General features: G+C 43.5%; 1 protein-coding gene across 1 annotated transcript; it reads right to left on the bottom strand.

Annotated features, from left to right (window-relative positions):
- Positions 1 to 2,087: 2,087 nt before the first annotated feature.
- Positions 2,088 to 21,742, bottom strand: LOC311034102 (glycerophosphocholine cholinephosphodiesterase ENPP6-like; the record flags this gene model as incomplete). Its single annotated transcript, XM_084041845.1, has 11 exons — positions 21,663 to 21,742; positions 21,059 to 21,183; positions 19,760 to 19,962; positions 18,837 to 19,016; positions 17,912 to 18,023; positions 15,732 to 15,873; positions 15,101 to 15,280; positions 5,287 to 5,424; positions 4,350 to 4,467; positions 2,316 to 2,489; positions 2,088 to 2,101 (listed from the first exon to the last, which is right to left on the bottom strand). Exons 2-11 carry the CDS (start codon positions 21,157 to 21,159, stop codon positions 2,088 to 2,090), a joined length of 1,362 nt encoding a protein of 453 aa, XP_083897971.1. The 5' UTR covers positions 21,160 to 21,183; positions 21,663 to 21,742.
- Positions 21,743 to 27,746: the final 6,004 nt, after the last annotated feature.

Here is a 27,746-nt window from a genome sequence, read left to right as displayed (position 1 = left end):
CATGACAGTATTTTGTGAAAATGATGTGTTGTAACTGTGGTCAATATTTCAATTGTGTTGCATCAAGTTTCTATCTAGTTGACTGAAATGCGATAATGGAGGAGTGATTAGAGGTTTGACTATTCTGCAATATTCAGATGAGCATATCTTATTCAACTGTGTTCCGATTTCAATGAATGGCACATTTGAAAGCTTACATTCTGTACTTTCATAATCCGTAAAAGGCTGAAAGATGACCATGGGCCACTTGTTATTTAATTAATGTATTTGTTTACATTTATGAGTATTCAAAAATGAAATCAGGCTGTGTAGGCCATTCTGATAAAATAATAAAAAATCGTAAGAGTGTCACACAATGTTTTTTCTATGAGGTGCTTCTCTTATCTGACCAGCAGAGAGCAGTGTTGCCCTTTGCTTTGTGAACAGAAACTAACCGTTGACATTATTCCACACGCACACGCGCGCGCACACACACACACGCACGCACGCACGCACGCACGCACGCGCACACACACACACACACACACACACACACACACACACACACACACACACACACACACACACTTAAGTGGGAGGAAAGACAGTACTCACTATGGCATTCCCATAAACAATAACACAGCTAAATCTGCCCCACCCACAACATTCTGTTGAGCAGTTTGATGTGATGAAGTGGAAGAAGACCAACAACCTGCTAAACTCACCTAAACTCCCTAGAAACAATTACAAGAACACATATATCATCAGTATACATTTAATTTAACCTTTTACTGTAGAGAGGCTTCCAGAGCAATGCCTACCTGATGTTTTATATTAACATTTACTCATTTTACACATTTTACTTATTGGGAGCCCATTTCAAAAGCTAACGTAGGAACACGGAAAAAAAAACCTGAAGTTGGTTTGCTTCCATAATGCTTCCATAATATACATACCTCCACCATGGACAGCTACAGATAGAAATCAGCTAAAACTATTTGCTCAGATTAAATTAACAAAAATAATACTGTTTGGCCCGTGGTCAGCGATCTCTTTTGTTCTCGTCTGACCTGTTCACTCATCAACAATGTATCAGATTATTCATTTAGATGAGCCCTGGTTTAACCCATTAAGACCCGAAGCAGATTCTACAAATGTCTTCTAAATCCTTCTCAATGGTTCTCAAACTTTTTCATAATTGTCAAGGAACCCCAAAATTATATGTATTTGGCCGCGCCCCCCCCCCCCCCCTCTCAACATATTTGGTTCCAGGGACCCCCCCAAGAAGCAAAGATTTGAGTTAAAAAATGTTCGCTTCAAAAGAAGATATATTCACAGATTTGCACACATTTTCACAATTTAATAAAATTTAGCAGATCTACAAGCTTGTATATCTGCTATTTTTGAATAGCCAAAGTGTAAAATAATGTTTTTTTTTAGCTCAAATAAAATAATTACACAGGTGCGTTCCCGGCCTTTATGGTAAATTTATATAGCGCTTTTTATCCAAAGCGCTTTACATAGATTGTGCATTATACATTCACCCATTCACCAACCTGCTCATCGGGAGCAATAGGCTCTATGCACAGCAGCCATATTGGACAGAAATTGGGCCTCTTCCTTGCTTCCTTCACAGGTGTTACCAATGACACTAATGAAGGCTCTGTTCCATTTAGTGTAGCACAGTGGTTCTCACACTTTTTAATTTCAAGGACCCCCATAACTCTGAGAGTGTACAAATGGAACCAAATGGACCCGGGAGGGTCCATTTGGTTCCATTTTTACACTCTCAGAGTTACACCCTCTCAAGGAACCATGAAGGGTCCGTGGACCACACTTTGAGACCCACTCGTGTTTCTAGTGAGCCAACATGCACAATATCAGCACCCTGACTCTGTTTGACCAGAATGGAACAGAGCCTTCATTAGTATCATTGGTAACACCTGTGAAGGAAGTAAGAAGAGGCCCAATCTTTCTCCAAAATGGCTGCTGTGCACAGAGCCTATTAGGGGTTCAGTGTCTTGCTCAATCCGTTCACTTACGACACTATCTCTACTGGGGGAGCCCGGGATCGAACCGGAAACCTCACGGCTTCCATCCGGCCCGCTCTACCCCTGAGGCACTGTCGCCGGGTTTAAACATCGGCGGGGTTCGGTGCGTCAGTGACTGAAAAAGGCGGGGGTCCGTACTTTTACTTTTGGTACTTTAAGTACATTTTGATGCCAATACTTTTGTACTTTTACTCAAGTAAATTTTGAATTATGGACTTTTACTTGTAACAGAGTATTTTTATATTGCAGTATTGGTACTTTTACTTAAGTCAAGAATTTCAGTACTTTTTCCACCACTGCCCCCGAGGGCCGCGCCCGTTTCAATTGAGCCACTCAGCAGGTCCTTCACCCGGGACCACGAGCCGTTGTTGGGCAGCGGCTCCACGCCCAGCGTCCTGCACATCAGGTTGTAAACGTCCACGTTACGGATGGCCGCCGCTCGCACGTTCTGCTTGAAATCTGAAGTGAGAAACCACGTTCAAGTTTAATCTGGGATACACGAAGAGATGATTCTGCTGAACCTTTTCAGCTCCAGAACCAAGAGGATAACATTTGGTGTCTGACCGGGGACCCAACCGTACAAAAATATACATTATGAATTAACCACTTCAAGGAGTGAAAATAGTTTGTAGATCTACTATGTTCACTTCATATTCCGTATATATACTTATTAACACATGGGGTGCCAGCATTTTTTCATAACAACTTACGTTGGGTGCCAGCATTCTCCCCATTGACTGCGCTTTGCTGTTTAAAGTTCTAGACTCCACGACGAGCAAATCCTCGTAAAAAAAAGCATCCATTCATGTAGCGTGAGGACCCTGGCTACAGCCTGGAACCATAACATTTCACTCGCGAGTTACAATGGGGGGGGATCGTGCATCGTGCATGACCGGGTTTCCCCACCGGAAACAGATTCGGAGATATAGGCGTTTTAAAGAAGGAAATAGACAGGAAGCGGATGGGAGCCATGTTTTTGTTTCCGGTGATCCATTTGGCCCTTCCTTCTCAGGATCACAATGGGTACACTACTCCCAGAGCTGCTCCAGCCCCGCCCGTGTGGAGAAAAACGAAAAAGAAAAAAAAAGACAGCAAAACCGAATACCCTTCGGTTTTGGCACCCCATGTGTTAACTTATATACTTTTTTTGGGGGGGCTTTTTCTGCCTTTATTGATAGGATAGTAGACTGACAGGAAACGGGGGGATGACACACAGCAAAGGTCGTCGGGATCGAGAGTCGAACCCGCGACACGCTGTCAAGATGGATTACCAGCGTATGTGGTATGCGCCGGCACCGCTAGGCCTGCAGGAGCCCCATAAATGACCAGGACCCTTACATGAAACCCACTGGACCCTGGATTAGTAAATCTTATCATGACTGACTTCGATACCGTATGATGACCATGCACACAGACCATGGCCTACTGTTCAATGTTTTTGTTACTTGTGAGGAAGAATTATGACTTTATACAATATTGTTATTATGGTTGTTTATATCTAGCCTTCATATTCAACAATCACTTCTTGGTTCTCAAACTTTTTCATGTCAAGGACCCCCTAATTGACACTTATTACCCCGCGGACCCCCATTTGAAAAGATAAGCCAGGGACCCCAATAAGAGAAGATTTTTTACGGCTCTCTAGCAGTGATTCTCCACCATTTTAATTTCAAGGACCCCCAGTTTGACATGCATTAGGCTACGGACCCCCATTTAATGGCATTTATACCTCTGGGACCCCAATTCACATTGTAAAACCAATGTTAATTTAACTCTGAGAGTGTACAAATGGAACCAAATGGACCCTAACGGGTCCATTTGGTTCCATTTGTACACTCTCAGAGTTACAGACCCATAAAGGTTCATTTGGTTCCTGTCCATCATTTAGCTGGGGACCCCCTGGAACCCCCTCAAGTACCCCTGGGGGTCCCCGGACCCCACTTTGAGAACCAATGACTTATAGTACTAATATAATACAGTATGACATGATGATATTTTGTAGCTTGTAGGAGTCAAGATGCCTCCACTAGGCCTGATAGCTATTGTTTTGGCTCAGCCTGTACCAACATAGGGCCTGTAACTCTGAGAGTGTACAAATGGAACCAAATGGACCCGTTACATTTACACTGAGGATTTTACAGACTGGATGGATAGATGGATTTATTTTAGAATAGTTAGTGAATTCTTACCGATACTGATGTGTTGTATAAAGTCTAATAATAATAATAAGCTCAATGTGGGTCAAAGTGCTATGTGGGCGGGGCTCTACTCACCAGGTCCATATGGGTCAAAGTGCTATGTGGGCGGGGCTCTACTCACCAGGTCCAGTAGCCAGGAAGAAGCCTCTCATATCGATGAACTCGTAACCATGCCAACCGTTTTGCCATCCCACCGCCTCCCCACTCCCGTTCTTCCAGTACGGAAGTTTGCTCTTATTCTGGAACACAAACACACACACACACACGCACGCACGCACGCACGCACGCACGCACGCACGCACGCACGCACGCACGCACGCACACACACACACTGTAGTTTATTAAAGCTGCACTATGTAACTTTCCTCTTCTACCCCGGATTTGAACCCGGTTTCCCGCTGAGATCTTTACCACTGACCTAATAGAGCTGCCTGCTTGCTCAGGGGATGAATTTAATCTTGACCATCAGATCAACATTTGTGTCAGATCCCGTGTCTAGGTGAGACATGACCTTTGACACAATCTAAATGTCTTAATGGGTTAAGAATGAAGTTTCTCTCTCTCTCTCTCTCTCTCTCTCTCTCTCTCTCTCTCTAAAACAACTTCATAATATTTAGCCAAGATGTCTCCACTAGGCCTGATAGCAGCCTGTGTTGTTATGGTTCAGCTTGTCCTTGTAGCAGCTACAGTATACAGTAAGTATACTGTAACTATGATCTGATACCTGTGCTCGTTAACAGAACTACCTTAGACCACTGATCTGTGTCAGACTGTGTGTCTAACGTACCTCTCCCCATGATATCATGTACATTAAAGCATAACCATCACCACCTAGAATATTGTCTAGACTCCTCTTGCCTCATCAATTACTGATTGATCCAGAATTCCACGACACAAGGCAGGCCGGGCTTTGTTTGTACAGGTGGTCTGTGGCCCCTCTATCTCCTTATCAAAGGAGTAACACTCGAATCTCATAATATTATGCATACAATCATGACATGGTGATACTGTAGATCAATATTTGATCCAACATCTCCACAGCAACAGTTTGATCTCACCTCAGTAATGAACCACCCGGGTTCGGCCACCAGTGTCAGCGTGGAGACGAACTTCCCTCCTCTGTAGTGGAAGCGTTGTGGAATATCCTGGACCTTGTACACATGCATGTTAGGAACCTGTGACAGTGCATCGTACACCTGCATGGAAAAAACACACACACACACACACACACACACACACACACACACACACACACACACACACACACACACACACACACACACACACACACACACACACTTTATAATATTTAGTCAACTAAAACTAAAACATTTCAGATTACAAAAATATGACTATAAACTAAATAGAATTGTATTCAGAAGACTATGACTGAAACAAAAAACTAAATTTACTGTCAAACTTTACACTGGCATTAATATACATGCGAGGACAAGAACATTTAGTCAGGCAATTTTGTGAATGCTGTTTTTAATCCTAACCCTAAAAGCCGAAAATAGCAGATCTAGAAGCTCACAACGTGGCGTATTGTCACCCGCTTGAGATTTGGGTCAGTTCTATTATGCACTTCTACTGAATCTCTCCAAATGCGTGGACTTTGAGACATCAAAAAGGACAGGAAATGTAAGGACATACAGACAAGACAGATGTAAACTTTTATTTTATTTAATAAAAGGAGGATTAATGAAGGATTAATACACACAGGTGCTTCGGAATGTTCTGAATGTTTCGGAAGGAATGAATGGCATTGGGCTCATTGGAACATAGCTCTGGTCAGCGGGAGCGAGGAAGAGGAGGTCGCTGGGGGCGCTGTGTAACCAAGGAATTCAAAGTGGTCAACGAGACGCTGCAGGCTGTACGGGACCTCACGGTAAACATGTTTGAACCTGACAGTCAGCAAACACCTGCTCTTCTACGCACAACTGAAAGGCTTCCCCAGAGACCGGATCCCGGCCGAAGTGGATCACATCATCGGAATCCTAAACCTGGAGGACAAGCGCCATGCCCGCACAAAGACCCTCTCTGGTGCATGATGAGAAAGCTGTCGGTTGGCATTGCCCTGACCGGCGGCTCCAAAGTGCATGCTGGAGGCCACGGCGGGCATGGACCTCTTGGTGCGGCGCGCCACCTGGGACCTGCTGCCTGCTGCATGGGGAGAAGCGTGGGAAATCGCCTCCCTTTTTTTTAACGGCCACATGAATTCATCAGGAGAGGAGGATCTGGTCAGCGGGAGCGACGAAGAGGAGAGCGCTGAGAGCGCTGTGAAGGGTGGGTGAGTAACTGAGTTCATGAATCCCTTATTCTTGAAATGTCACTTTTTTTTAATAAGCAAATTAACTGCCCTGCCAAGGTAAAGAGCAGTAACTACGAAATCAAAAATGACTGAAAAACTAATTGTGCATCTGTTCTTGAGGTAATTGTTTATCCCCCAAAATCACAAAGGCTAATTTGACCTTTGAAATACACAAATAAGTCGGCGTGTCCAAAAACGTAGTTACTGCTCTTTACCTTGGCAGGGCAGAATAAGCAACCAGGCATATGAAAACAAGCCCCATTTCCACCTGCCATTCCGATTTCCGACAGTGTCGGACTGCCAGCATGGCACTTCTTTTTTTTTTTCAAGAGTCCAGCCATTATTATAATGACAAACAGTGAATGACTGACGGACAGAAAGCCTTCTCGAATGATGCCCCGTTGAAATAATATCAAAACGAAATATTATAATGTTTGTATAACGTCCCATGTGTATTGTATTATAATCATTATCATCATAATAATCATAATATTAATCAAACAGACATGTGTGGCACGCATGTGTCATACGCAATTCACGTGACTGCAACCATATAACAAATAACATAGCAGGCACAGTGACAACTGGATCAACTGGATCAAGCTTGCAGCACAGTGCGCCTTGCGCACCCGTTTTTTTTTTTTACCTAATCAGATGAGAGAGAGAGAGAGAGGTGTGCGCTTCTTATGGTATAAGAACTATACAGCGACTGGACTGACATGACCTTTTTTAACACTGCCACTTTCCTACTCATTCCTGTGTGCGTCTTTGACCAACCAACCACACCCCATTTACAGAAGGAATATCCTATATGTCTGTTATTGAGCTGGCCAGTAAACTCCACTTGTCTTGGACTTGGTGACGGTGTTGTGATCATTCTGTTTGACAACCCAGGACGAATGCCATTGAAATAGCCTAAACACCTTATTTAATACTATAAGAACTGTGTAGTTCTTATAGTATTTACCTTCATCAGATAAATACTAATGTTACTGGCCTATTTGAAGAATGAACTGTCCGTGGACCTGGACCATGTATTTGGGCTGCTGTGCGTAAAAATGGATTATTTAGCTATTTTATGACAATAATAATCCTAACTAGAAAAAGTGCTCCTCGGAGCACAACTCTCCGCTGTTGGGACGTTCGTGGGTAAATAGTAATATATATATATATATATATATATATATATATATATATATATATATATATATATTATATACACATAAAATTTAACCAAATCATCATCATACATTGACTTTGTCGCAATTTGTGGAGTATGGGCGTAGTGCAAAAAACAGTTTGACATGTTCATCACTGAAAGTATGAGTTGTATAAGTTCACAGTGAACAGGCAAGAGAGCCACGTGTCAGGTTGCTGACTTTACAAGGAGGAGGACATGATACTTATCGCCTCTACTGGGCATATTTAATGAAGTCTGTGTGCTGTACAGGGGGAAAAAAATCTTGGCATTTATAATTACATCCAATAAACTACTAAATAATAGCAAATTCAAATAATATTTCAATATAAATAAGGAGTAAATATTCATAAGGAAATCATATAGGCTAGTCAAATAATTCATGGTCAACTGATTCAAAATCTCCAATTGGGCTGGCAAGGCTGGTGTCACTCCGCGGCTGCGGCTAGCCCCGCCCCCGGTCGGTGGTGTCGACATCTCCCTTCACTCGGAGGTTCGCTAATAGTAGCCTGCTAGTTGGTGCTCTTTCAGCAGTGTTTCGCCAAAATGGGAATGAATTGTTGTATGAAAACTGTTCCACGGCTTCTCACCATCGCGGAGTTGAGAATAAAAGGGCTAAAATGGACAACGGACTAACTTTTCACCGTATTCCCAAATTGAAGCCAGCCAGGTCTCCCGACGTAACAAAGAGACGATGGGGATGCATGGCTTGGTTGTCTGACAGTGACAGCCCAGATGACAGATAAAGACGTGGAAGAAACACGCAAGATAGCAAGTAGGCTACCATATATTAAATGGTAGGGTACCCATCACTCTGATGCATACACCTCCTGGTCCCAAACAGGCTGATAATCAGGCTAGCATAAACCAGGAGTGGGCGAGGACATAACAATCCTTGACAAAGTTGTCTGAGCGTGCTGTGATCTGACTAACTTGTGCACCGGTGACCAGTGTGGTTCTGAAACTATTTTGAATACCCTAGTAAAAGCAGACATGACGTTATGCTCTGTAGATACATTATCTGTTCCCTTTTTATGTACATAGTAACCTGTACACGTTTTCAAATAAAATACATAGTCTTTCTACATAAAATGAGAGTGTGAGTGTGCTCTGATTGGCTAGTGAGACGCATGACGTATAGCGGCCAATAATTAGATGTGTCACTTTGAAAGAGTCTGTGTCTCTTTCAAAGTGAGGTAAGACAGGAATAATCTCGAAATGGCTGAGAAATGGCGGAGCAATACATTATGTAGACACACTAGTGTCATTACAATACGTAATATAAATATCTTAGACAGGATTAATCAATATTTGCTGGGGGAGACTTGTGCTCCGAGGAGCACATTTTCTAGTTTATATATCTTTTTTAAATAATAATTTGAGGAGATCTCATGGGCCCCCCTGACTGTTTTGGGGCCCATGTTGGATGTTTGTTAAGGGCCTCGAATGGAATGTGAAAAAATCACATGGGGCCCCCTGTCTGTGTGGTGGCCCAGGCGGCCGCCGAACCTTGCCTACAGCAAAGCACGGCCCTGGTGTTTGCGCAGCCCCACCATCCCTCCCCACGATAATTGCCACTGGTGGACGGGAACAGACCGGTCAGCGTGGACAGCAGGGTTGTCTTTCCGGCCCCGTTTTGACCCAGCAGTACGGTGATCTGTCCCTCAAACATGTTTACCGTGAGGTAAACATGTTTACCTTGGGTTTGTTGCCAAACCCAAGGGGTCGGGCTTACATGAGGCTTTGTATCTGTTTTCTCCATACATGGGCATGGTCACTTTGTCACCCGGCCCCAGCCAAAAAAGTCTGTCCCCCTTTCGTCATAGAAGGGACATAGAAGGAACACACGTCATGCGAAGCCCGGCCATTCAGATTTCAACCACTAGGGGTCTGGCAGTACCAGGTCTCCTGGTTCCCATTATACCGTCCTGCCCTCCTCTGTGCAGTGCTGGAACTAGGCAAAGCCGAGGAACACTTGCTCCAGGGATATCTGGCTCACACAGTCGTCTTCAACACAGTACTTCTCTTTGGCCGCCTCCATTGTCCCAAACACCTGTTGACGACCACCTTCTCCTCCAGGTCCACCTCTACGTCGTGCACCACCTTTGCCAGCAGGGTGTAGCTGCTGCCAAACTTGCTTTTGAGATACTGGGGACTGCCTAGACACTTCAGCTGGCCGTTGACCATAAGCCTGGTGCACAGGGCTTCACACTCCTCCGTGGTGACCACGGCCTTGCCGAACTCACGGGCACACGTGATGGCTTCCCACAACAGTCGTCTAGCCACGGGGTCCATACCGGTGGATGGCTCATCCAGGAAGATGACCGGAGGCCCTTCAATCAGAGCCAAGCTTCCTCTTGTTGCTGCCGCTGTGGCGTAGAACTGCTGCATGCATAATCTGAGCCCTGTGTTGAGCTTCATGTTGGAAAAGTCTTCTGAGCTGAGCATCCGGCTGTCTGTGAGGTCTGTGTTGTCCGTTATTACAGAAGCTCCATAGCTGGCGATGCCCAACTTCTCCCTGTTCACCTCCAGCTCAGCAAACAGCAACTAAAACATGTCGGTGCTCTCCTTAGGCAATATGTAGGACAGTTCCACTCCCACGTTAATATCCAGCATGGCGTTAGGGACATGCATGTGGACCAGATGTGTGATATCAGACACGTTACAGAGAGCGTCCTTCACAATTACCATGAGGTAACCGGTCCATATTTGTCCTTGAGGAAGAGAGGAGAGCCGCAGCACTTCAGCTCTCCTCCGGCCAAGATGGCCACGCGGTCGCCCTGTTGCTCGGCCTCGTCCATTAGGTGCGTGATGATCAAGATGGTGCGCCCGCGCTTCTGCCCATGCAGCAGGTCCCAGGTGGCGCGTCGCACCGACGGGTCCATGCCCGTGGTGGGCTCGTCCAGCATCACCACTTTGGAGCCGCCGGTCAGGGCAATGCCAACCGACAGCTTTCTCATCATGCCACCAGAGAGGGTCTTTGTGCGGGCATGGCGCTTGTCCTCCAGGTTTAGGATTCCGATGATGTGATCCACTTCAGCCGGGATCCGGTCTCTGGGGAAGCCTTTCAGTTGTGCGTAGAAGAGCAGGTGCTCGCTGACTGTCAGGTTATCAAACAGGATGTTGTGTTGAGGACAGAGACCCAGGCTGCGGCGGATCAGAGCCATATCATGACAGATGTCATAACCGTTGATGTAAGCCCGTCCACTGGTGGGCGGGAACCGGTCAGCAAGGACAGCAGGGTTGTCTTTCCGGCCCCGTTGTGACCCAGCAGTACGGTGATCTGTCCCTCAAACATATTTACCGTGAGGTCCCGTACAGTCTGCAGCGTCTCGTTGCCCACTTTGAATTCCTTGGTTAGATGTTTGATCTTGACCCCGGAGACGAGACCGGTCGGTTCCTCCTCCATGAACTCACCCTTCACAGCGCTCCCAGCGACCTCCTCTTCCTCTTTCCCGCTGACGGGAGCGGTATAGGGGCTTCTGCGCCAGTAGGAGGGCAGGATGAAGAAGTAGTATGGCAGAGGTACTCCGTACTCGCCAGGGAAAACGGCCTCCATGTACCACGCCACCAGGCCGTACAGCAAGGTGTCCAGCAGCAGCATACCCAGGAACTGGGCCAGGGGCAATGACTTGACCTCAGGGCGACCTGGCGGTCCCGGCCAGGTCGGCTCCACCGATTCAAACAGGTTGTCCCACTGGATTCCCGTGCCATTCCCTTTGTGTTCAAACAAATAAATGACGTCGACTCCCATAGCCATGGCCACGTTGGAAAGAAGGCAGGCAGATGTCTTCTGGGCATTGGTCATATTGGGCACATGGTTCAGGATTGGTTGAAGCAAGTAGGTCAGGATATAGATAAAGCCGCCTGCTATTGCTGCTAATTTGGACTTTGAAAAGAAGGTACTGATCATGAAGCTGAAGTTGATGGTGGCTACAGCAAAGACCAGCAAGAAGACAAATACCAGTGTGGGGTCACTGTTGTACAGAACAGCACACTTTTGACAGACACGACCGCCGCCTCTGTCGCAGCCAGGACATGCACTAACAGGAATGCACAAGAGCAGAGTGATGAAGAAGACGGAGATGGAGAGGCTGAGGAGGTATGTGAGGAACCAGGCGCTCCAGTGGAGCCAGTTGCTGAGACCCATTATGCGCATGTACTCCTTGAGCCTATTCTCCTTCTCCTGCACCAAGGCCACTACTATGAAACCTGAGGCGTAGCTTAAGCTGAGCACCAGCAGCAGTGGCAGAACATATAGAAGATCCACCACGCATATAAGGTTGGATGGCTGAGAACAGCACAGGCAAGGCCATTTCCAACACAGTCACCAGGATCTGACGTTTCCGCAGCACATAGTTCTTCCACAGCAGCAAGCCAAGCTGCTGCGTGAGACTCATCGTCCGTCCTTTCTGTAATTGCCGCCTTCTTGTAAACGGTGTAAAGACAGAAATATGTTGTCGCTTCTTCCTTCACTGTCACTCGATCGATAATAAGCTTTATTCATAGCCGACTGACGACGTCAGTATTCTTGTGGCGTCAGGCATGTCCATACAGTACTTGAGCACAACTGACACACCCACAACTTCTATGTTGTAGAATAGGAGCCACATTAAGCTCTCTCTCTCTCTCTCTCTCTCTCTCTCTCCCCCTCTCTCTCTCTCCTTCCAGCCATGAAGAGTAATCACCAGTTCTCCAGTCCTTTTGAGGAAGTCTCGTATCTATACTCCTGTCTTCATAGGACATCGAAACGTTTTCATGCAGAAATACTACTTTGACTGAACTCACAGCCACAACGTATTATATTTATTATTTTCGTGTAACCTGTTTTTAGGCCAAGCAAGTCATTGAGAGCAATGTTTTTATTTACTATGGCAGGATTGGCAAAAGGCAAAGTCACTTGAGCTAAAGATGTAGGGGCTAAAACAGCCTATATGTCAAAGTTTCGAGAAAAAGCTAAAAATTCTAAAGACCAGCACACATCTAAAACATTTCTAACACTACAGAGCGCTTTTAGTGCCATTAGTGATTCATTTTCAGTGAGTGGTTAGGTAGGGAAGCTCAGGCAGCCTGACAGGCGGAGTTGAAAATGTACTTGAGTAAAAGCATAAAAATATTGCCATCAAAATGAACTTAAAATACCAAAAAGTTAAAGTACCATTATGTCCCATTTCAAGCTTTCAAATGTATAACAATCTTTTGAAAATAGTAGATCTTGTAGATCGGCTATTTTCAAATGGCCGAAATGTATATAGGGCTGAAGTAGTTAATGTATATGTCTTGTAATAATAATCACAATCTAAAAAGTAACTAGTGACTAAAGTTGTCAAAGAATTGTACTAGAGTAAAAACACAATGAACGCATCATGTGTCATTTTAAGATTTCTTCGGCCATTCAAAAATAGCAGATCTACCAGCTCATGAGCTTGTAGATCTGATATTTTTTGAAAAATCTTGAACATTTGTGCAAATCGTTGAATGTATATATTTTTTAAAGAAAACATTTGTAACTCAAGTCTTTGCTTCTGGGGGGTCCCTGGAACAACATATTTTGAGTTGGGGGTCTGTGGCCAAATACATATCTAAAAATGTTTTCTAAATCCTAATAGTATTTTGCTATATCAGTGGTGCTACAACTTTTCCATGTCAAGGACCCCCATGATGTATTTGGCCGCATTGGCTATTTTCAAAAAAAAATGTACTTTTACTTTTCGTACATTAAGTATATTTTGATGCCAATAATTTGGTACTTTTACTCGAGTAACATTTTGAACACAGGCCTTTCATACTTGTAACAGAGTATTTAAAATATCTGAGTACTTCTTCCACCACTGACAGTATACCTTGAGGGAAGTGTTTGGTGCTTCTCTCTTGGGCGAAGCTGACTCAACACCTCCTTACTGGCGGGGGTCTGTGGTGGGACATCCAGGGGGTCTGGACGGACACACACACACACACACACACACACACACACACACACACACACACACACACACACACACACACACACACACACACACACACACACACACACACACACACACACACACACACACGATCGGAACAACATCACCTCTCCTCCTCTCCACTGCCCGACTCTGCGGTTTAACATCTTTTCTTCTAGTTCCTCATTCTCATGAACATCATTCAACCACAACGTGTATATTCTGCACTGACAGAAGCTAGAAGTGACCACAGTTTCCCTGTAGCTTCATCATCTCCTCGAAAGTTACGCGCACGCAACAGTCCAAGAAACAACACCAAAAACGTTTCATAACATTAAAATGTGAGTGCATGCATCACTGGCAATGGTGGAAAGAAACTAAGTATGTGTACTTAAGTACTGTACTTACTGTAAGTCAAATTTTGAGTTACTGTTTACTTCGTCGCATCGCGACGCGTTGTGATCTTGTAGATCTGCTATTTTCAAACATTTTAGTACTTTTACTTTTGGTACTTTAAGTATATTTTGAAGCCAATACTTGTGTACCTTTACTAAAGTAACATTTTGAACACAGGCCTTTTACTTGTAACAGAGTACTTCTACATTGTGGTATTGATACTTTTACTTTTTCCACCACCGATACCTGGATATAAGTCTTGTATCAACTTTGATTCTACTGTATATACACAATTATATGTAATGGGGGGGTCACGGCCTGAAAAGTTAATCTATGCCTCTGTCATAGATGACTGACATGATGTCTCAGTCTGGTCACATGAAGTCAGATCCACATTGGAGCCCAGCGTTCCCATGGATCCTGAAATTCACATTATTTACTAGTTTATATGTTTATAGATATCGTTGCTGTCGGGCAGAAACCTCTTATCTACATATTCTAACTTTTTGTGTTAGCCTGTCTGGAGAATATGTGTCGTTCATCATACTATATTTACTGAAGATTGCGGAGTTAAAATACACATTTCACGCTGGAAATATTATTAAAACACATTATAATGCCGACAATATCGTTAAATATTGCATATTCAACTGAGAATAAAAGTATTGGCAGCCATGTAGTTTCATTTCGCTTATGATACATTGACAAGTCACGTGACGTGTCTGATCAAACGAATAGATGGGATGATAAGAACCTACTGAATGATTTAAAACGGTGGTAGGGCCAAACTGTGTAGAAAAGGCCATTATCAACCGAAAGAATCCATGATAACTGCCGACTGAGCCACCCAGTCGGCAGAGCATGCCCCTACTAGGACGAAACGATCGTCCTGATAAGAGATGATAACTGCGATTGTATCGGATGATAACGTTCGAAGCGGGTGGTATTGTGACGTGTTGTGAGCTTGTAGATCAAAGCTATTTCCGGTGCGCGACTGCCTGTGTAAATGATGACGTTCTGACCTGCTGGTATGTGTTGTGTTTGGGCCAGAGGCTGACCACGGGTCCTCTGTCCATCATCTTGACCAGGTCAGACATGTTGATGTATTTCTCCAGCTCGATCACCCTGTCCATCCAGTGGATGGGGGTCATGCCGTGGTCCGAAAAAAACACCACGTTGACCCGGCCCACCAGATCCTTCTCCTGAGCACAACAAATAAACATGAACAAACGCACTGTTACGGATGGAATGAGAATCCTTATTATCGTTTAATCGTATCGCAGAGATTTAAATGTAGCCTATTTATTTGGTTCAATTTCTACACTCTCAGTTATGGGGTCAAATGTATACCAAACTTGGGGGTCTTTGAAATGAAAAGGACTTGGTGACCGAGTGCCAAAAAAGAATTGTGGAAAATGTGTGCAAATCTATGTTTTAAACCGAACATGTTTAACTCCGATCTGTGCTTCTGGGGGGTCCCTGGAACAACATATTTTGAGATGGGGGTCCGCAGATTAAAAAGAAATTGCAGATCTACAAGCTCATGAGCTTGTAGATCTGCTATTTTTGAATACCCAAAGAAATCTAAAATGACAGAGATGCTTTCCTGGATTTAATGGGTTAATAAATGTTAGATATGTTAGATTTTCAGACCTTCAGTTTGGTGTTGAGGGTCTGTATGGCGGCGTCCAGCTGTCTGACCGCCGTTCTCACCTGGGGGGAGTCGGGTCCGAAGTGATGACCCTCCACATCGATCTTCTCATAGTACACTGCTGCCATGTCCGCTTCACCTGACCTACACACACACACACACACACACACACACACGGACACACACACGGACGCACGGACGCACACACGCACGCAATGTAGAACAATTTGGAATATCGTTTTAACATTTTAACAACACAAATCTTGTGTGGGGGGGTCCCTGGCACAACATTATATTCAAATGGGGGTCCGTGGTTCATGAGGTGGGAGTGTGTAGTCTCTAGTGATGTGCGGGACTGCGGGTCGGGTTCTTTCATGACCCGCCCCGCCACGGAACCCAACCCGCGAGCCCATATATAAATCTATGACTCAACCCGCCCGCGACCCGAGGGGCGGGGTGAGCCCCGCGGGTCGTACCTATAATTCTGTAAAATCATGAAGGTTAGAAAATAATCCTCAAGTATACACCCCAAGTGTATTCAAACTGTGTTGTTATTATTCTTACTAGACCATACCCGGTGAAGGGCGCCCTTCACCATACCCGGTGAAGGGCGCGCGTCCCCTCGTATATATATAAAAATTTGCTATATAAAAGAGCAAAATAGGCTTGCTATTTTCTGTTGCCCTGCAGCAGGCTTGAGTATATTTTTGATGGCATTTTACACCACTAACAACATTAATCAGAGAATCACACGTCTTTGTCACAACTCGTGTTTTGTCTTTTTTAACCAACACAGTACAAAGTACTGGACACACAGATGACACACAGGTCATAGATGACTCAGGTCATAAACCTGGAAATACAGGAAAATAAACATTGTATTACCATATATTCATAGCATATATGATTCACAATTAAACAGCAGGTAATGTAGCACAGTCTATCACAGTAGAACCGAAATAGCAGAAAATGACTACAATACCCATGAGGCATTCTGAACCATGAGCCAACAACGCGTCGCCCCAGCTACCATTAAGTTACAGTGTCCAAGTTACAATACACCAAAATAATACTTTTCAATGGACTACTTGGGTAGCACTGATAATATTAACCACAGTAAGGTTCATAAAGTGTGTTGATGAAACGTTTACATTGTTGATTAAGTCACGATGACGACGTTAGCATTAGCGTTAGCCGCATGCTAGCGCCAAACGTCCGTTAGCTTAGCATCACGCTAACGGCTCATAGTAACTTGGTTTGGCTAATAAACATTAATCCCAACTAACGCCAACACAGTAATGGATGTAAACATACACAGACATGCTTTGGACATTATTATCAGGTTGCATGTTGGTGGTATGGGGTTCGTTTGGTTTGGCCTCGTTTTCATAGACCTCGTTGCTTGTTTCTCTCGCGAAACCTGTGGCCATGGTTCCCATTGAACCCGGAAAAAAACCCTACGTCCGCTGCCACTACTGCTCCCGGTTTGGCTACAATGGGAAACATGGCCACAGGCTGACTAAATAAGCGATTTAAACGGGTAGTTTCGCTGGCGACCTAAAATATTATGCAGACGACCAAACCTTAAACATCCGTGCGGTTTAGAATCTACCATTAGTTTTGGGATACGATGTATACAAAAGGGTAAACAGCGGAGCCTTGGCGGACGTTCGCCCGATCCTGGAAGAGAACGACATAGAACCGTTCTTTATGGAGCTAATGTGCATCGTGTGTGGGGAAACAAATCTGGAGTGTTTACTTTCCACAGCAGAGAGTGGGTGGGGTCTATGGTGTAGAGTCGGTGTTGCCATGTCCGCCGATTGTAAGCGCTTTAGGGCCAATGTTGGTGTTATAGGGTTCGTTTGGTTTGGCCTCGTTTTCATAGACCTCGCTGCTTGTTTCTCTCGCGAAACCTGGCACACAACGACGCATGCGCAGTTTGATCGGAGACCCAAGACCCCATCCACCCACCCACCCACCGTCAGCTTACTAGAATTATAGTAGGATTAGGAATAAAGACAAAACAAGAACATGTGATTATTTTTATTTTTTTTGCGTCTGAGAGCGGCTGACCCGCTCACCCGCAGCCCGCATAATTGCCTCTGAAATCCTGTCGCCGCGGGGTTGACCCGCGGGACCCACGGGTTACGGGTCGGCCCGCTCATCACTAGTGGTCTCTCACCGCAGCACGTTCAGAGCGTTCTCCATGGAGTCAGTGAGGTTCTTCTCTGACGGGTTGTAAACGTACTCCTCACAGAACGACGGACGCACCCCCAAGATCTCTACCTCGCAACCTGGTGGCACACACACACACGCGCACACGCACACACACACACACACACACACACACGCACACACACACGCACACACAGTATGTCATACACACGCACACGTAACATAACACCATAACAAAATATTCACAAAATAAATAAATAAATGCTAACAGTATGTCTGAGGTCAATTGAATGGTTGAAAATGTATTTCATTTTTTTTTTCTTTTTTTTTTTTTTAAGATATTTTTTGGGCTTTTTGCCTTTTATTGATAGATGACAGTTACGGCTGACAGGAAATGGGGAGAGAGATGGGGGGGGTGACACGAAGCAAAGGTCGTCGGGATCGGGAGTCGAACCCGCGACACGCTGTCAGGCTGGCATTGCAGCCTAGGGTGCCTGGACCGCCACGCTGCGGCCCAGGCCGAAAATGTATTTAATTTGAATTTCTTACTGTACCCTGTATGAGGGTTGAGGATTCCTTTATTTGCCGTGGTGCAAAAAACTAAAACCTGAACTATTCTGGGCATATGATGGCCAGAAGTTGGAGAGGTTACTCAAGGCTGAAGTATTTAACCACTTACTAATCAATCAGTACAATAACACTCAGGTCGGTGTTATGAGGTAGTTCTGCCAACGAGCACTGGGATCAGACTCTACAGTAGCTGCTACAAGGACAAGCTGAACCATAACAAGACAGGCTGTACCAAATCAGGCCTATCAGGCCTCTTGGCCTGATAGCTATTCTTGGCCTGATAGATGGAGACATCTTGGCCCCTACAAGGTTAGATATAATAATAACAACAATACACAGTATAACGTATAATTCTTCCTCACCAGGCCAGTAGTACATGAAGACCCTCCTGCCCAGCTTCTGCATGGTGACCCACAGGGGCTCTGAGCCGTCCCACCACACGGGCAGACGACTGTCTGCGTTGGTGCCGATCAGGAACTCCTTGTTACTGGCATCATCCCACATGTAGTTACCCGTCATGTGGTGGACCTCACAGTACCGGCCTGAGAACACACACACACACACACACACACACACACACACACACACACACACACACACACACACACACACACACACACACACACACACACACACACACACACACACACACACACACACACACACACACACACACACACACGATTGTATTACTATACTTGTGAGGACATCAACACTTTAGGACAGACTGCCATTTAAAAATAATAATTGCCATTTTTAACCGTAAGCCTAAAGCCGAAAAACAGCAGATCTACAAGCCCACAACGCGTCGCGCTGCGACGCGTTGTGAGCTTATAGATCAGCTATTTTTCGGTGCATGACACTGCCGCGCAACTAAGTATAAATCATGTTTAACTCTAAATCCAATCCCTAAACCTAACCTCTAAATGTCTAATCCTGACCTGAATGTTTTTCTAATTGTAAACGTATCTCTAAAAAATGTTTTTTTTAACTATAAAACAACCATTTGTCTTGTGAGGACCAGGAAAACGGTACTCACAATGTATATTTCTTCAAATTCTACTATACTTGGTCCTCGCAAGTATAGTAATACAAACGAGTGAACCTTTTTCAATCTGACTGGTTTTCCAATCATACTGTGACATATACATACACACACACACACACACACACACACACACACACACACACACACACACACACACACACACACACACACACACACACACACACACACACACACACACACACACACACACACACACACAGAGTGTAACTCTTATACCCGTCATTAAGGAGTAATAATTAGGGTATGATAAACTGGGGAAGTCGGGCGTCATGTAATCCACTTTGACTCCGTTCTCCAGCAGCTGTGTGAACCCAGGCAGAGCCTGCAGGTCGTCCATGTAATCATAACGGAACCCGTCTATGAGGAACACCAGCAGAGGATGAGGAGGACCAGGAGCCTCTGAGACTGTGCTGCTGCTGCTGGGTTAAAAGGGGACATGGTCAGCGTTGCCACATTTTGTTTTTGCAAGAGAAACAAGCAACGAAGTCTACAAAAAGAATCCCAAAATAAGCGACTAGGGCAGGTCAGTCAAACGTTATCGTCTAATGTTGTTTAAACCAGTGGTTCTCATCTTTTCTTTTCTTTTTTTGTAGCCAATTTTTTTTATTACCCTATTTGCCCCATTCAGATGCCAGCTGATTTGGCCTATTTTGTGCCAGGTACCTCTGCGGAATGCTGTCTGACTGGTGCTGTTTACCATACCTGCATGTGCATCTGCTTCAGGAAAGCTGTGACATGACACTTGATGACAGCTGTAATCACCGAATAATGTTTGGCTACCGAATAATTTCACTGTGAAATCTGTGAAAATGCATTGTATTGGGGATTAAAATCCTCGCGGTTTTCTGAAGTTAGTTATTAGCCTAGTTTTCCCCCTTACTCTGTTAGGCAAATAACATGCAGACGATATTTGTTATTTAATGAATGTATTTTTATTTGATTACATTTATGAGTATTCAAAAATGAAATCAGGCTGCGTAGACCTTATAGCCTAAATCTGAATAATGATAATGATCATTAAAATGATCAACACTTTATTCAGATTGTATATAGACAATGTGAATAACAGATTGAAGAAAAGCAACCAAGAGTAGAGAGAGATGATTGGGATGAACTGTTTCCCTTGGCAGTGTCAAAATATATCACTTTGTTTTTAAATAACATTTATTATTAAACATACTTCATGCCCAATCTCAAAACCAGCATGAAAATAAAGAATTAAATCAATAAATCAAAACCCTATCATCGCTGTTGGTCAGAAACCTTGTATCATATCTCCATATTTCTTTTTTTTTTTATTCTTTGTTTAATGAATGTCCTACTTCATCATACAAAAGTTTCACACAAAAGTAGTGAAAATATCAGATCCACAAAAGCTTTATTCTTGTTCATTTCCTTGTTATTTGAGGCTACTCTTAGCGTGTGTCCTGTTTAATGTTGTGTGTAAAAACATGTACCCACAACAACACATGCTGTGGTGACAATGTTATCACAAGGAAAGAAGAAAGTACCTACCTGGGTTGTGGTTTAGAAGACAATCGTTCCAGTGAAAAAATGGCAACAAAAGTAATCAGGCAAGTCAACCAAAGAACAACATGTTTTAGCAGGCTCTCCATCGTGGTCAGAATACACTGAGGACACTAAATGAGGCGCAGTTTACGGAGCTTGTTCAGGCCAGGCAACTCAGGGATTGGGCCATCCGACCAGGTGACTAGTCACATGCATTTTTCTCCTACCTTTCTCTCTGCCTACCTGTTCATTCTAGTTGCGCTCTTCTGCTGGGCTGTCATGCCGACGCTGCTGCTGCTCTGTTGCTGAGATCCTGCGGACCTGCTGCCTTTGCTTGCCTACGTATGCTGCTACCATGAATAGTCTCATCCCACCGCCTCCCCGGCATCCACCTGTAGGTTCTGTTTCTAGATCCCCGTGGGGGTCTTTATTCACTCCCTGTAAATGCTATTTGGCATGTAACATTTATTAAAATGTTATTCTTACAGGGAGTGAATGGATTCAGAGACCTGACGCCAAACTATGCTTCTTTATGCTTCCTATATCTACAGTATGCTCAAGCTTGCTTAATAAATATATATATTCTAATCCAATCCAATTGTTGTCTGACTGAACTGGAGCTCTAATGCAATGTCTGTTTATATGCATGCACCTCCTAGCCTATACTCTAGCACCACAAAGGAATAGAAACCTGTCTTCAGACCTCTCAAAACAAACCGGTCAGGCTACTATTTGGCCTTACACCTAGAACTCACTAACCTCTGCTCATTATCAGCGGCGGACTGGCCGTTTGGCGTACCGGGCAAATGCCCGGTGGGCCGCTAGGCCAGTGGGCCACTGGGCCATATTTTTGGAAAAATATATTTTTAAAAATGTTTTAGCGTTATTACGGTCATATCCGAGTCGCGCGGCCCAATTATTAGTTACGTTAATGTTTGGGCTGGGATGCTTTCCAGCAGGCGCCTCAGTGCGGCCGCAGAGTTCATGTGCAGGGCTGGGCTGGCTCAGTGAAACCCCCCCCCCCCCCCCCCCCCCCCCCCCCCGTTGACAAAATGGGGGGGGGGGGGGGGTGGGCCGGTCCAGACCAAAATGCCAGGGCTGAATTTTGGTCCCAGTCCGGCCCTGCTCATTATGCTGGGGTAGAGGACAGAGTAACAACTTGTGGCAACTTGCCAGTGGTGGAAAAAGTACTCCTTTTTTTTAAACTTAAGTAAAAGTACCAATACTGCAATGTAGAAATACTCTGTTACTAAAAGTTAAAAAAAACTAAAAAGTCAGAAATTCTGAATTTACTTGAGTAAAAGTACGAAAGTATTGGTATCAAAATGTACTTAAAGTACCAAACTAGAAAGTAGCCTACTCATTATGTAGAATGTCCCTTTTTTCAAATGTATGAAATGTATACAAATCAAATGGCTTTAAAATTTTAATATTTTCAAATTCAAATGGCCATTTACAAATGGCGAAATGTATATAGGGCTGAAGTGGTTAATGTATCTTTTGTAATAATAATCAAAATGTACAAAGTAACTAAAGTTTTCAAATAATTGTAGTGGAGCTCGAGACTAATAATAACCATGCTTTAAGTCCATCAGCTGTGTATTGTTACGACGAGGAATGTAGTTGAATGTAAATGCTGAATAAGACTTGAATGGATTGAATTGCTGTGTGTAATCTCTGCAAGCAGAGAAATAGTTATTAGCATAGTATTAATTAAATAGAGATATGTAAAGCAAGTGCTTCTCACAGAGAGAGAGAGAGAGAGAGCTCACAAAGGGCTTTACATAATAATATGTCTCTTTAGTTGAAGTGTGTGTTTATGAATTTACTACAGCTGTACACTTTAGGACCGCAATGGACTTTTTCCTGTGTTATCCTTTTAGCTTTAAGTGTTTTAGCCTACCTCTGTGCTGTTTACATTTGTGACTAATAAATGGTAAATGGTGCATTTATATAGCACTTTTATCCAAAGCGCTTTACATTGATTGTGCCATTAACCCATATACACACACATCCACACACCGATGGAGGAGGAAACCATGCTCATCGGGAGCAATTAGGGTTCAGCGTCTTGCTCAAGGACACTTCGATAAACCGCAAGGTTCCCAGTTTGATCCCGGGCTGGCGGACTCCCCCAGAGTCCGCCAGCCCGGGATCGAACTGGGAACCTTGCGGTTTCCAGTTCACTCTACCCGGCCACTCTACCCCTGAGCCAATGCCGCCCCCATAAAAGTATAGTACATGTAGTGAATATCAAAAAGGTTTATCAAATAACACGCTTTTTGAATAGGATTGGACGTCTAGTCAGTAAGAATACTCTGGAGATTCTTGCAGGGGCCCTCATACAAGGTTATTATGATTATGCATGCACTTCATGGTATCACAACACCTCCAAGGCCTTAAAAACAAGGCTCCAAACATCCCAAAACAAACTAGTAAGGCTACTTCTTGGCCTCAATCACAAAACCCATCTAACCCCTGCTCATTTTGCTAGGATTGGATGGCTTAGGGTTGAGGACAGAGTACAGCAACTTGCTATGGGCCTGGTCTTCAAGATACACCACAACATTGGGATCCCCCTGTATTTGTCTAAATACTTCCTAAATGTTAATGAAGTCCATGATCATAACACCAGAGGCAGCTCCACAAATCATGTGCAACCCAGATTTGGCTCAGCAAAGGGAATGAACTCGTTCTCATGCTATTCATCAAAAATGTGGAATGCCCTAACGAAAGGAGTAAAGGAGTGTAAAACCCTACTCACTTTCAAAACTGCCCTAAAGATACACCTTCAAGAGGCTGCAATTCGAAAATGGCCCCTGTCCAAGTCTTAACCTACCCCCCCCCCCATTTATTTTTCTTCTCTTGTACATTTTTTTTCACTCTTCATACCAGTAACCTGTAAGCTGATTGTATGACATTCTGTATAGTAGTGTGTATATCTGTCTGTCTCTTATATGTCATCATGATTTGTGTGCATGGGGATCTCATCTTAAACAAGCTCAGTGCTTAATGAGTCTCCCAGTTTAGTAGACCTTGTATTGTGAATTTGTACTTCTATGTACTGATGTTCTCATGTCTTACTAAATAAAGTACATCAATCAATCAATCAATCAATCAATATTGTTGCTTTACTGTCAGAAACCTACTGTCTCCAGATTTGTTATCTTTTAATTTTTAAATGAAGTGAAAATAACCGCTCTACAAGCTCACAAAGTATCACAACCTTATTTTTAACTCTATGGTCACGGCCCAACGAACGCAGTGTGAGCTTGTCCGTCACTATTTTCACTAGTTGTTGTATAATGGTGAATTATAAATGTTGCACAAGGAACAACAGCTAATTTTCAAGGGGTGTGTGAAGCCCCGCCCCCACTATCTTACTGTTAACACATGTTGAAAGATAACTGCAGCCTACATGCCATGTCTCTTTGTGGCCAGCAGAGGGTGACCTGGGTTAAGACATGAGTTTTCACAATCCATTTTTTTTTGGAACATAATAACTCGATCTATAAGCACGGTGAGGTTGTAGATTGGCTATATTTGAATAGACATAGTATACAATAGGGTGGCTAAACTGTGGACCCCCCGTGCAGTCCGGGGCGTGACCCCGGACTGCACTTTGAGAACCACTTATCTAGTCTAGTCAATGTGTTGATCTACAGTATATTGTGAATAGATTACCATACTTTTGACATGGGGGATAAATAATAAAAATGTCACGTCTAAATAAATTAGTTTTGGAGCTAACATGAGAAATGGCTTCTTCATTGGATGAAGACATTCAGGGAAGGAGGAGCATGGACAGAGCCAGTGGTGTAAAGTAATCAAGTACATGTACTCAAGTACAATTTTGAGGTACTGGAGTATTTCGAATTTTCAATACTTTTACTTCTACTCCAGTACATCTCAGAGACAAATGTTGTACTTTAACTCCACTACAATTATTTTAAAACTTTAGTTACTAGTTACTTTGAAGATTTTCAATATTATTATAAAACATCCTGCCATATTCAACAGATGTTTATACCCTACAGTACATACATGACAAACTAGTGAAATGGGACATTTTGAACATCGGACTTTTACTTGTATTTAGGGTTTTTCTAAATTGTGGTATTGATACTTTTACTTAAGTAAAACATACATTGCAGTACTTCTTCCACCACTGCACAGAGACAGATGGTCATAGAGGCAGAGGGGAAGAAAAGAGGGGAAACAAACAGACTCATGCAGAAGAAAAGAGTTGATAAAGTGGGTCAACAGGGAGACCTCCCATCCAGCCTTTCCCAGTACCACCAGGAAATGCCTTTAATGTCTGACCTTTTGACCTGTCAGCTCTGTCCCCATAGGCCCATGAAGCCCAACTCCCAAAAATAGCAGACCTACAAGCTCACGACGTGGCGCGGATGTGACGCGTGGTGATCTTGAGGGTCTGCTATTTTGGTGACGCACGACGGCAGTATGAATGTGGTTTTCCACACTCTCTGTTGAGAGGTTCTCAAAGACCAACAAGCTCACATGATCACATGACCCACAAGACATTACAAATAAATAAATGAACGAACAAAATAAATCACGTTGGAGCAAACATACAGGCATCATCTGGTTAGGCAGGCTATTGTGTCACTGTGGCATAAAGGTACAGTCCGTCATTTATTGATTTAACCACCAGCTTATTTATAAAACCACTTCAATGCTGGCATCCTCATTATTATGTCATTATAGACTCAAATAGGCACGCACGTGCGCGCACACACACACACACACCAAATGTCTTCACCGAAAATAAGTTGTGCGCTTGTAGATCGGCGGCTTGTAGATTTCCAAGTGTTGTCTTTTTGTTTTCTTCTAACCACCACTCTGATCATGTTTATATTGTGAGCTTGTAGGTCAGCTATTTCCACTATTATGCGAAAATGTTTAATTCTAATGACATACTCAAAGCTGACTGAGCATGAAGTGGTTTTATAAATAAGTTGGTGGTTAAATCAATAAATTACGGATTGTAGTTTACAACACCACAGTGACACAAATGATGAATGATGGATGACACACGCACGCACGCACACACACACACACACACACACACACACACACACACACACACACACACACACACACACACACACACACACACACACACACACACACACACACACACACACACACACACACACACACACACACACAAGACTTCTACAAACGATTAGTCTATTTCTGTGTTTGCATCAAATCCCCTTTTTATTATATTTCTTGCACCATTTTTCAGTTGAATGTATTTGTTTATGTTACAAAGCTACTTTGTAACTCTGTCTTAAAAAGTGCTATACAAATAAAGATTATTGTTATATTATTATTATTATTATTATTATTATTATAGGATGGGAGATTCCTAACACACATAGCTACCGCTGTAAATAGTTACACAATGCACACCCATATGTTGTCTGCTGTTAAGTGGCTTTAGCTCGAGTTTAAAATACTTTACACTTTAAAATACACTTCATACTTTGGTAAAATACACTTTATATACTTTAACAAAGCTAATATTCATTTTCACAGCTTTAAGATTGTTTGGGGGGCTGTTAAGTATTCAGATTGCGAGCAATGCAGCATTTATATTCTCTGGTCAAAACAATAAAATAATTGTACCAGTTCAAAAGTTACAAAAAAAAACAAAAAAAAACAAGCTGGTGATTGGTTTAAAAAAATAATAATAATCGGACTGTATCCGGGTAAATATTTCAGATTAGTAGCATGGCCACAGAACTAAAATGGTGGTGTGATGATATTGGTCAGTAAGCAGTGTTGTATTGCTTGCTTTAGGGGGCGCTGTGTTCACAGAAAGAGTTGCTTGAGCTACCAGGACCTGTCTGCCATGCCAGTGTGGTTCTCAAACCTTTTCTGATTTGTAATGTAATGTCTGAAAAAAGACAGGCTGACTGTGACACCCACACACAGCCAAGTATAAAATGAGCTGTCTTAGTTCTACTGGATCTCTTCTCCACTAGTCCCTCCCAAAAATCTTTGTTTTTTCGTTATTTGTTGACGAAATTGTCAGTACATTTGGTCATAGTTTAGCCTAGTTTTTATTACATTTTTATTTTGTTTCCGTCGGTGAAAAACGACGAAATTAACACCGCTGACAACCCAGTCATTTACCCCCCGATGTTTACTGTCGTTTCAGCTAAGCTATTCGTGCTAATAACACAGATGACAGGAACATTCTAGCACAGCGAGGGCAGGGCGGTGATGGTTTGAACGCTGCGGCCGTCGATAAACAGCTGTGTGAGCGAGAGCTCTGGACACGATATCCTAAGCACCCCACCGCTCATAAAACACTGTCTGTGGACACGTGACGCCGCCCCCCTTATGGAAGAAATGAATGAAGGCATACAGTAGGTGAGGTACAAAGTCCTAGTCTGAAGACACTGGTTAAACCAGACGTAAGTATATTTACGATACTTAAGCCCGATGTATAGGTTGTCGTATGACGTAGCATGAATTAGGCATCACACGGCTTACATTGGTATGAATATCGTTGCTGTCGGGCTCTTATCTCCATCTTTTGTTTCGTAAATGAATGCTCTAATTGATCATACTACAGCGTCATACAAAAGTATCAAAAATAGTAGATCTAGGATCTGCCATTTTTGCTTCTTTTTCGTAACTGTCAAATGTTCAAAAATTT

The sequence above is a fragment of the Gymnoscopelus microlampas genome (genome assembly GCF_963454915.1).
Source record: "Gymnoscopelus microlampas genome assembly, chromosome: 18".
In the NCBI taxonomy this organism is placed as follows: Eukaryota; Metazoa; Chordata; class Actinopteri; order Myctophiformes; family Myctophidae; genus Gymnoscopelus; species Gymnoscopelus microlampas.
The sequence above is the reverse complement of the archived record's forward strand: the minus strand, read 5'-3'. Positions and strand labels throughout refer to the sequence as shown.